Source organism: Musa acuminata, chromosome BXJ3-3, assembly GCF_036884655.1.
Source record: "Musa acuminata AAA Group cultivar baxijiao chromosome BXJ3-3, Cavendish_Baxijiao_AAA, whole genome shotgun sequence".
NCBI lineage: Eukaryota > Viridiplantae > Streptophyta > Magnoliopsida > Zingiberales > Musaceae > Musa > Musa acuminata.
In genome coordinates, this window is record NC_088351.1 from 37,606,012 (window position 1) to 37,618,616 (window position 12,605).

The 12,605-nt window shown below is 34.6% G+C and overlaps 1 protein-coding gene across 1 annotated transcript; it reads left to right on the forward strand.

Annotated features, from left to right (window-relative positions):
- Positions 1-2,632: 2,632 nt before the first annotated feature.
- On the forward strand, positions 2,633-12,484 carry LOC103980003 (phosphatidylinositol/phosphatidylcholine transfer protein SFH11-like). Its single transcript, XM_009396287.3, has 11 exons — positions 2,633-2,904; positions 3,052-3,080; positions 4,698-4,781; positions 4,854-4,907; positions 5,302-5,379; positions 7,294-7,347; positions 8,485-8,544; positions 8,628-8,723; positions 9,569-9,670; positions 9,779-9,859; positions 11,850-12,484. Exons 1-11 carry the CDS (start codon positions 2,850-2,852, stop codon positions 12,165-12,167), a joined length of 1,011 nt encoding a protein of 336 aa, XP_009394562.2. The 5' UTR covers positions 2,633-2,849; the 3' UTR covers positions 12,168-12,484.
- The last annotated feature ends 121 nt before the right edge of the window (positions 12,485-12,605 follow it).

Below are 12,605 nucleotides of genomic sequence, written 5' to 3' on the forward strand. Positions count from 1 at the left end.
TCATTGAAAAATATTGTAAGTGAGATTATATCATTCCTCTTTGATTGTTATTGATCATAGACCAATGTAATGTTATAATTTTAGACTTCTAGATAGTTTGATTGAGCTTATAAGTATATTTAAATCATTTACAACGCTTTCAAGTAAGTCTTATAGTATTTTTGTTGTGACGTTCAAAAAAATATTGTAACATACCAAAATACTATAATAGATAATTTTTTTTTAAAAATATATCCATATTTAATTTACTCAAATTTAAGGTGCTTTATTTGTAATAATTCCTAATCAAAGGAAGATAAATAAAAAGGTGAATATTAGTGTTGGAAGATAAATTAAAATTTAGGATGCCATAAAAAATAATCAAGTCTTTTCTTGATTAGTTGTATATATATATATATATATATATATATATATATATATATATATATATATATATATATATATATATAATGTTTCTTGATGAAAATCCAAAAAATTAAAGAAAAATTAGATACAAGAAAAAAAATTAAAAGTTTATATTTGCCGACATATTATAATTTACAAAAAAAGAAAGGAAGAGAGGGTTAAAAATGGGCAATTATATCTCATAAAATTGTTTGCCAATTCACAGAGAACAAACGACAGATGGTCACATCAATCTCATGGAATTTGTGGATCTCAAAGTTGGACGGAATGCTATTCCCTTCTTTTGACCACCATACGCAAGTGTGTTCGTCTACTGTCTTATAGGAGCCGTTTGGGTCCAACACGACTCGAATCCGAACCAATTAGCATCCGAACCCGTCATTGTTCCAACAAGAATCGATGTATGCGTGCCGTAGTCATACATATAATCTTTGCTAGGCTTTGGATTTTATTCTCCACGAGGAGAAATGAGACGTGTTTGACGGCAATCCCCGCACGACTAACACGTGCCACTCGAGGACAAGTCACGTGTTGAATTTAGATGGCCAATTTCGAATTTAGACGCCTTATATTATTCTTATTTTTAATCAATCGATGACTTTTTTATATATGTTTTTACTAGAACAAACTAAATGAATATTTACAGGCTTTAAGTGTTTACGAACATATATTAGCTTGATGAGTTTTATCGTATAATTTCGATGTATATATATATATATATATTATTTTTTAAAAAAATTATTCAGTTCTTGTGTGTAATTTTATAATTTTAAAATATTTTATCAAAATTCTTAAAAAATATCATGCACTATATTTGACCTTCTAATTATGTTATAAGAACGCGATAAAAAATTGACCATTAGAAAACATTTACTAATATACGATGCATTATTTTTGACCAATATATAAAAATAGTACATCACGTAGTAGAACTCGTCAAAATATCTTAATAAATTTTATGACACCTTTGAATTGGATTGAGATGGACATATATTAGTATTTTTATTTTAATTATTTTAATAATTTTTAAGATTCCTATGTGTCATTTTATAATTTTCAAATACTTTTCAAATTTCCTCAAAAATATCATCTACTCATACAATTTTTTTTATATATATTTGACCTTCTAGTTAGGTCCTAAACACTTGATAAAAAAAATTAGTGTTATTTTTAATAAAAAAATCTAAAAAAAGTGCATTGCATAACTGGACATTTCAAAATAACCTGAAAGTTTTTTAATACCTTTGAATTTGATCTAAATGGAAGTGTTTTTTTTTATTTTAAATATTTCTTTGTTATGAATTTTAAAATTATTTTTAATTTTTTTCAAATTTATTGCACTCATACAATGTTTTTTGACATTTGACCTTCTAGTTAGGTCCTAAGCACTTGGTAAAATTTTGGTCATCAGAATTTTTTTAACTAATATGTAATATATATTTTTTCAACAAAAAATAATAAACAATGACAAAGACATATATAATATTTATTACAACAAGCTCATTGTGTTTTTTTGGCTTACATGAAGGTATAGCATGAAAACCCTTGATACATGTAATATTTTTTTGATAAGCTCAAGAACTTAATAATAAACATTAAACAATAAAATATACTTTAAAATATCACACTATTCATGAAAATCCTATATATATATATATTATAAGGTCTAAATAATTATTAAATGTTCGATGAGTAGCATGATTTAAATATCACAATATTCTTAATTATTTGGAATTACATTTGTTTCCTTTGTAAAAAATAATATTCTTAATTATATATTTTAGAGTATGTGATATATCTCCGAAACGTTACTCATAAATACTACCAACCTTTATACGTCCGTCACTCTTGTCTGTTAACCGGCCGGCCGAAACAACTTGCAAGCGTCAACCATCATCGTCCCCGCTTGCCACGTGCCCATGCTGCGGGACCCACTCGAACCGTAACCACGTGTCTTGTAGCAGGGAATCACGGAGAATCAGGGATCCGTTTGAGAGGGTCCGATCAGCCGTGAAATATCTCCCAGAGCGACGTGGCCAGTTGTCAAGCTCCTCTCGCAAGTGGGTCCCACGGTGATTAGTGGCCTCGTCGAGCCGTGATTGGTGGGAGGCTTAATTAGTTGGAATATTAAATTGCCTTATTTTTCCTCTCTCTCTCTCCCGCTTCTATTTTTGGAGTTTCCAAAATTTAAAACCTTCTCCTTTTTCCCAATCTAGTTCTCGCATTCATCGCTACAAACATGTGATGTCGATGCAGCAACAGCAAAGACGATAGCTTTCGAGGTGTCAGTGAGGGAGAGAGAGAGAGAGAGAGAGAGAGAGGAAGTTAGAGAGGGCGAAAAGACATCGTCGGTCGGCGAAGGCCTCTTCCCTTCGCCAGTCGCCGCAGGAAATCCTGATCGACTAGCGAATTCCTTCCTTCCCTAGCCTCGCTGTTCTAGTGCAATGGCGGTCGCTCCTCAGGACGCCATCAAACAGCTCTCCGCTCTGATGGACGAAGGTCACACATACACACCCTCTCTCTCTCTCTCTCTCTCTCTCCGTAAATTTGAGTCCATGTTTGGTCAATTATCTAGTTTCTAAAGGTCCGACTGAATGGTATACTTTCTGATACCGATTATTGCTTTTTTGGGCCGAATTCTTGCAGTGGATGAGCCGCGGAAGCGTACATTTCAGGTAACATCACTTTATCTTTCTAGATCTGCTTGGATCTTGGGCTGGTTGCAATGAATTCTTGATTCCGCGTTACAATTCTGTGTTTTCTGTGTCGAAGATGGGTTCTCGGAAGTGGTTCTCGGGGGATGTACAGCGATCTTGATGTTTTGCAAGAATGATTTCTCGAAACGTTGTTCTCTGTGATTGATCTGCTTTGTGAGAGCAATGATACGTTTGGTACTGTCTTTTCGGATTTTTGCTAAAATTACTGCATCCGATGAGATGGATGGTTAGATTGGTCTAGTGGTTCATAGCAGCAGCTGCTGGTGTTTCGTCTGGAATCTACATGTTCTAAGGAGATACTAAGTTTATTACTGGTTGGATCTTGCAAAAGAGCTTGGCAAGCCGCTGAAATCGAAATGGGAAAGCAATGTGCTCCTCGTTGGGACTGAGATCAGAGCTTCTGGTACATGTTCCTGATAGCATAATATCTGATGGTGTCCCATATTCCAAAATAATCACACATTGGTTGTGTGATTAGGGGCTTGACCCTTGTGGTTTTGGGATTTGATCATGATGTAATTCGTCCTGCTGGGATTTGTTGCAGTGTAGAAGCTTTTAGTGTTCAATTGCTTGTTGAACTATTATAATTTGAACCTCGCTCCTAGTGCAGTATAGTGGTCTTAGATGTCGAGATTTCTTCACTAGTTTTCTTCTATTCATTGACTATTCGTATATATATATATATACTATATTCATTAAAATTATTGTCTTTGTTAGAGACATCTTTCTTGCTAGAATCTAACCAGCCATCTCTCTATTATGACTTCCTTTTGAAGTGCCACAATTTGTAATAAATATTGTCAACTGGCCGTTTATTATGTATTTGATGCTTTGAAATAGATTTTACAATATCCTATCTATTCACCAAAAGAAGAGCATATTCACCACCATTTGTTCTGTTGCCGGGACATTAATGAATAGGTAGACTACTAAACCTTGCTAATCATATTGTCCTTTCCCACTGTGCTTTTGGTCATTTTGTGCATACTGGGTGAACTGGCATTACAATATCTTCTTGTAAGTGATGACATCTATGGCCAATACTGTTTCCACAAGTGATCATATATATTAATTGCTTATGGAATGGTGAGGCAGCTACTTCTGATACTTGATAATGGTTTACTCTTGTTCTTTTATGAGCATCTGCCATTCAATGAACTTGAAATGTGTCATACTCATAATAAACAAATAATAATGTTTATTTATTATTTTCTGATGGAGATTTTCAGGAAGAAACAATAACAGATAACTTCTGATTTCAGTGCTAGTTATTGCATTAGTATGTCTGGTTGTCTGTTAATCTGTGGCTTAAAGAAAAAAGTTATTGTGCTTTTGCTTCTGCCTCTATCTCTCGCAATGGAATAGTGGTCCCTCCCCCATAATCTTCAGGTTTTGCATTTTCTTTGTGTTAATGCTCACAGGTTGCCTTTTTTTGTATGTTTGAGAGCTTGTATTATCATGTCTTATAAATCAATGTTGTTTTTAGATCAGAATCCCTTTTATTTATTGAGAAAAAAAGCTTCATGAGTTGATTATGTGGATGGTGACTTCATGTTTCGATTGTTTCATTGGCAGAATATGCACCAGGGATATCCAACAGCAACGTTAGGGCGCTTTCTCAAGGCCAGAGAGTGGAGTGTTGCCAAAGCACATAAGATGGTGTGTCTATATCACCTAGTTGTATTGCTTTTCTTTTGTCAATAAGAAAACTAGTAACTTTCTTTGTCACAGCTGATAGATTGCTTAAACTGGAGGATTCAAAATCACATCGATGACATCTTGACTGTGAGTTGTACCCTTTATTTTTGTTTGTTAGAATTGTTGTTATTTGATGAAATCCCAGTCAGTTCATCAATTATGACATATTATACATAGTACAGACTGAAGAATGTTTCTTATTTCTGTACTTCATCTTATTTGCTAGTTGCTTACAATTCTGCTTTAAGTTGGCCATGTAGTTTTGTCATCATTAAAAATCATTACACAAAAGAAGTTTCTTAGATCTGTAATAGCAAATCGTACCAGATTCTACTTAAAAGATTGCAAAAGAAAAAGGAGAAGTCAAACACAAATGATGAACATTAATCTAGTATGCTAATTCACATTGATTTTGAAATTCATTTTGTAAAAACACTAATCTGTTGTTTCACTGTTTTAATGTGATGCTATTTGAGTGTAGAAACCTATAATACCAGCAGAATTATATAGGGGGGTTCGTGACTCGCAACTTATTGGATTGTCAGGATACTCAAATGAGGTATTATCTTCTTCTGTCTAAACCAACTTTAATCTTGCTATAATCATGCTATTCAATGCCACTGGTGATAACTTCAATCATGTGCCTCTTGAAATCCCGCAACTTTGTACTGATGTGCTGCATGCACAAAATGTTTTCCATATCATGCCTTTTCCTTCACCTCCCTTTTAGATGATGAAGTAATGGTCATTTAGTATCAATAATGAAAGATCATGTTTTTTGCTTAACTTAGTTTGAAGCTTGTTCTTTCACTTAATCAGCAGTAACAAACTTATTATTGCAATCTTGGTAATTGATATGGTACTTTGACTTTTTTGGAAAATGGTCCTGGGATTGTGCAACATTGGGAAGGGGAAGAATTACAAGTTGGGGAATGAATGGTTATTCTATCAGTAAAAGAAACCATGTAGAATAGTTGGAGGGTTTAACTGTGTTGGCCTTTCTGTTTATATAGAACTAAGTTCTCTTTCAGGTCTCTGTAGTTTTGTATGTGCCAAGAATTGAAAGCACCACATGCCAATTTCTGCAACATGGGCAAACACAATACACGTCTTGCCCCAGCAATCTAAACCAGACGCATCTCAATCTTTGCTAGTTGTAGCTATATATTATTATGCACAAGCATTAACCAGCATAGTATATAGTATTGTATCTTGTCTATGCTCTTATTCTTTTATTATGCTGCATGGTGGCTCTCACATTTGCATTTTAACCCATTGTATACTCCATTTGAGGACTTTGGTGGTTGATGTTTTTTCAAGTTGTTAAAGATTTAATTATTCTCTTTCTATATTGTTGGAAGACTTTGAGGACTCATTCTTCCATAATATTAGGTGCTGCCAAACAAGGTTGGCATTTTATTAGCTGGTTAGATCCAAGAACACTCGCATACAGCAATGTGCAATTACATATACTGGTACTAAGGCAACAACATTTACCTCATGCACCATTTCACTAGAATTGTACTCACCATTTAGTTTGCAGCATTGTTCTTGATAAAGGACAAGATACTTGAAGGTTTCCTGTTTTGGTGCATCTCTGATTATATGGAGACTTGCCTACATGCCTACCTGTTCTCTATGGATTACATGGGTCCAACTTTTAAAAGTTTATCTGCTTTACACGTGGGTATTATTAGTTGCAATGCCACTGAGACAAAGTACAAAATTGAGAAAGTGACATCTTTATATTTAAAACACAAGCCGAAGTAATTTCTCTTTAAACTGTAATCCTTTGTGACTGTCCACTCTGGCTCCATCAAAATTTGATGCATTTCTGGAAGCAGGATATTTTGCTAATTTGTTCAAGAATATTTGTCATGGTAGGATGTGCTGAACCCAAGAGACTTTTAAGATTATTAGTTATTTTTCTCACGTTGGTACTATATGTACTGTTTGTTACCTGTAAATAGGTTCTATAATTCAGATCTTGCAGAATGACTTCATTACTTCGGAAAACAGAAATCTTCCATTATTTTTGACTTTTCTACTTGTCATGCATATGTTTTCATGACCGTATTGAAATACTGTGCATTAGTGTTTGTCAACAACAACAAGAGGTTGTAGACAACTGCTTGAGTTGGCCACATGGATCCTCTTCTGCTATTGAGCTCTTTTGAGGGCAATATCAGTAGTTAAACTAAGAGGCATCAAATTCTTTCTTCCAGTGCTGAACAGAGTCTTCTCAGGTCTTGTCCATATATCCTCACATGATAAATTTTGACCTGACTTACCTTGCCTAATTGATGCATTTATAGTCAATGCATTAGTTGTTCAAATCAAGTAAAAATTTAAATTATTTCCTTGTTTGTTTTCTGGAAATGCCTAAGATGCTTTATGACTCCTACAAATAATAACTATTTTTAAAAAATGTAAACTATAGTTAGCTTACTTTTCTCCTTTACCTCCGTTACAGGGGCTTCCTGTTTTTGCAATAGGTGTTGGCCTCAGCTCATTTGACAAAGCGTCGGTGAGATTAATGACAATTCCTTTATTTTAGAGATGTTGTTTCTTTCACAAATTAGAGTGCAGAATACTCAGACAAAACTGTGGCAGGAGAGTACATGTTTTTATGCTGTAGCATTTACTGGTCATTATTTTTTAAAGCATATTTCTGAGACATCATCTGATTTTCACAGGTTCAAGATACTTTTTTGTTTCTTCTTTTGATTTAGATGGAGCTTCATCTTTGCTTGATGTCATGCTTAGTCAGTTATACTAAATCATCTGTTGTTGCTACCGATGAGCCTTTTTATCAAGAATAGAGTCGCAAACACAAAAGGACTGAGAAGATAAGAGGGGATAGCTACAGCTAACATCGGATGTTTTCTTAATTTTCCAAATGTTACATGACTTACCACTATGTTGGGAATATATATATATATATATATATATATATATGTATGTATGTATGTATGTATGTATGTATGTATGTATGTATGTATGTATGTATGTATTACATAATTACATACATACACATATATATATATATATGTATGTATGTATGTATATATATATATATGTATGTATATATGTATATATATATATGTATGTATAAATATACATACATATATATATATATATGTATATATATATATATATATATATATGTATATATATATATATATATGTATGTACATATATATATGTGTGTGTGTGTATAGTTCTCCTGAACATTCATATTTCACAGGAATATTAAGCTTATTTTGTCAAAGTAGAGATAAATAAAAGAGGTACCCTAACCAAGAAGATGAGGTAATCCTATTATTAGATGTCATTCTCAAGAAATTGGGTTATTTGTCAAAACCCACCACTGTAACAACATTACATGAAATGAACTGCAAGATCACTTCCTGATTGACATATTCAGGTTTCCATTCTAGATCAACCAATGTATTCTGTATATAGAATCCCATTCAGATATACTTGCAGCATGAGTTGTGTAACCGTGTGATAAGAAAAGTAAAATTTTCTGCTCGGCAAGCAAGTTGATTACAATTCTTGGTTAAACTTGCAGATGTTTTTACATAGAAATTTTAGAGAGCTAGGACAGTTGTTTCTATTTTTTTGATAATATTTAATCACCTGTATATTGGTTTCATTTTAGGTAAACTACTATGTGCAGTCACACATTCAAATCAATGAGTATCGAGATCGTGTAATATTGGTATGTAACATTTCTTGTATTCTACATGGTTGAAGCACATGCAGTTCCACATTTTCATTTTATTTTACATTCTTTTATGGTAGCCTGCTGCAACTAAGAAGTATGGGCGGCATATTGGGACATGTGTGAAAGTTTTGGATATGACTGGTCTGAAGCTTTCGGCACTGAGCCATATAAAGGTACGTTCTCTTTTGTTTTCAAGGTTGAATGTGTTGACACACTTGGTTGTGCTTGTTTACGTCAGCTGTAGAATTTTATTCAAATCCCCCTTCTGGAGCTCTTAAAGTTCTGCATGACAGTCAAAGTGTTTCCTTTTAAACTGTTTAATGGCAAGCTTGATTTTTCATCTTATTCATGACTACTTTAGATTGATGGTATTACAGAGATGGTCCAGTTATATTTTCCATGCTGACTTTGTTCAGGGTAGGCTGGTTTGACAAAGCAACCTCTAGCTGTGGTCTGAATTGGCTTGGAATTATGCCATGAGATGGTGTTGACACAAACCAAAATTTTCATACAACAGCTAGCCAAATCAAAATCTTGTATTAAGCCTGAAAGACTAGAATATAAAATCTAAACTCAAGTCCTGTATGAATTAAAATATTTAAGTAATCTGCCTTGTCTGTGATGTTTTTTGTACATAGGTGGTCAGATTTCTTGGTACATAATATAAGAAGCTTATAAAATATGCATTAGTTTTATATATACAGAACAAGATACTTATGTTGCTCCAAATCAGGTGAATGAGGAGAAATCACAAATTTCTTTCTAATAGCTTATTTAATGTTCATTAGACAATTTGATGTCATAATTACTTTACTGCATTATGTTATAGCACTTGTCCACCCATCTGATGGAACTTCTTTGGATCTTTGCATCCTTTAGTTCCTTGTGGTCTGTTTTTTACGTATTAAGTTATATGTTTAGTTAAAGTCAATTAATTGCTAACTTCTGACAATGTTCCCTATGCAAATACCTCTGGAAACTATTTTGATTGTCCTTCTTGTTTTGGTTATGAGTGCAGCTATTAACCATCATATCTACTGTCGATGACCTTAACTATCCTGAGAAGACAGAGACTTACTACGTAGTTAACGCTCCATATGTATTCTCAGCATGTTGGAAGGTTGGTGAGAGTTTTCTTAAACATTTGTTCTCATCAAGATAATTATAGAATACATACTGCAATCTGATTATTATGCCAATGGTGCTTGCTGTTTCTCTGTATGGTCAGGTTGTGAAGCCTCTTCTACAAGAAAGGACAAGAAGGAAGGTACAAGTACTGCAAGGTTGTGGCAGAAATGAGCTGTTGAAGGTCCAAAAATTTCATTAATTCTTTTTCAAAAGAAGCATTTTTTATCTTTGACTACTAGATTTTATTACTATGCAACAACTGTAATATTTGGTGTGAATCTTTAAATGATCTCCTCAAACTTGGCATATAATTGCTTTGGAACCAATTTATGGTTGCTTTCCTAATTTAACATTTGCATATTGCAATTCGTAAGATATATATGTAAGTTAAATATTGTGGCCTCTATATTTTCATGTAGAAACCGAGCACTTGATTAAATTTTGATCAATTGCACTTGCTTGTCTTAGCAGAGTGCTTATTACTATAATGTTTTATATCTCTCACTAGTGTTTTGAAAAGGCGCTTGACCGAGGCGAGGCCCGAGTGCCTCGCACATTGGTCGGGTGACTTGCTTGCTTGAGCCCATGCATTGGGTACCTTGGGCAAGTGCCCGGTTAAAAGTGAGCAATCAAACCATATTGTCAACTCTGGTTCGATTGAATAGTAACTTAGTTGGTTCAATTGAACCAACTAAGTAGAGTAAACACTAACAGAAACAACCAACCCGCCTCGACCCACTAACAGTAAACCCTAATTACTTGTTGCCTTGACCCACCTCTAGTCTATCGATGAATAGGTCTGATGCTTTCTCTGTCGCTGATGGACAGATCTGATGCTTCCTCTATCGTCGACGGATAGGTCTGAAGTTCCCATTGCTATAGCTTTTGTGTGCAGCTCCTTCCATCGTCGAGGGACAGGATTGCAGCTTCCTCCGCCACCGATGGACACATATGAAGCTTCTTGTGCCCCCAATATTGCCGTCCGTAGCTTCCTCTGCCACTATTATCGTCGTCTGCAACTTCCTTTATCGCTGTTGCCACTATCTGCAGGTTCCTCCATCATCGCCACTCTCTCATTCCTTATGTTCCACCATCGGCGACTCCTCTTCTTTGCCCCCCCCCCGACCCCTCTATTATGCACTATTATAATTATTGTTAATAGTGGATTGTTAATCTTTAGAATTGATATTAAAACTATTGTTACCATATCTTCCAATAAAATAAAACTGATATTAATCCTTGGAATTGTTGATCCTATTTAGAACTACTAATCCTTATCTAGCACTGTTAATCATATTTATCAATTGTATTATATTTATATATATATTAATATTCTAGAGTGTCTCGCTTCGCTCGGGCTGGCGCCTAAGGGAGTGCCTAGCGCTTTGAACATTTTGGGACCTTGGTGTTTAGTGCTTTGAAAACACTGTCTCTGACATTGTAATATACTTAGTTGCCCAAATCTATAGTTCCGTCTATCATTAGTTTTTAACATCTAGAAGATCCTTTAGACATGCATTATCCGTTGGCTTTTTTTGCCTGATGGTTCTGTAGTAATTACCAGCATAGAAGATATGTATATGCAAACAACAGTTGCTAAGTCTCATTTTATGTCTTCGTAGTTAACTTTTTCATCATCTAAGTGTCCAAGATGATATTTTTTAGATGGATTGAAGTACATATTTCTGAAATGAAATAGATGAATCTTATGAAACTATATCTTTTTATGGTATGAGAATGAAATCTACTTGAGAAAGTACAACTGATTCTTGCAAGATAGACTCCCAGCTTAAAATTTTATGGCTTGTGCATTCCATTTACAAGACGTTGAACCTTTTCTTTGACATCAATAGAAGAGGTAATCATGTTCTACAATATAAAAATTCTAATTTTGTAGACCTTTGACTGCCAATGTTGAATCAAAGGAAGATGTATTGTTTAGTAAAGAGAGCCAGTTTACATCTGAAAGCTGTTAAGTTAACCTTCAAACGAAGCAAAAAGTAAATGGCTATGTTTGGCTCACCAATGGAAACTAAGTATGCCTTGTTTGGCTTTCATTTTACTAGCAAGTGCATAGTTTTTGTACCTCAGTATTCATATTTAAATCTTGATTAAATATAAACCATTTTGAATGCCTACATCATAAAAAATGCTAACAGTTTTGATTGTAGATAATGGACTATTCTTCTCTTCCCCATTTCTGTCGACGAGAAAATTATGGGTCATCTCGGATTTCATCTGCTGGTGCTGATGTCTGCTACTCCTTGGACCATCCCTTCCACCAACAGCTCTACAACTACATCAAGCAGGAAGCACTAACCCAGGAATGTGTATCACTCCTGAAGCAAGGATCCTTCCACGTAGATGTGCCTGGAGCTGACACCGAGGGAACAAATATAGTCAAGGCATTAGAGTCTGAGCTCCACAAGATCGGCGGCCATGATGGGCTCACTCACCCACTAAATGGTCTCCGGATCAATGATGCATGAAGATGGTACTAGATGAGGAAACCATTTGAAGCTGCACTGCAGATGTGCCTTGCATTTGCGCTGCTGAGCCTTCAACCAAATTTGTTTTCAAGTAGGAATATTTAGGGTTCCACTAGAAGTCCTTGCAATCACTTGATGCAGGCTTTGATGAGGAAGATGGAGAGGCAATGAAACCTTCTGCTGTTTTAACAAATCAGGAACAGAATGAAGGTTGGGACTCATGTAATTCTATTGCCAGGAGACCAGTATTTTGAGTACCAAACATTGTATAGGTTTATATATATCTATATTTTCACATGAGATGATTGAAATCATCACGTCAGATATGATTTATTGCTCCTGCTATCATCAGTAAGCAGTAGAAACATGAAGAATGATAGCAATACTGAGATGCTACTGCTGCTGTTTCCACAGGGAAGCATTTGCTATTAAATCTTA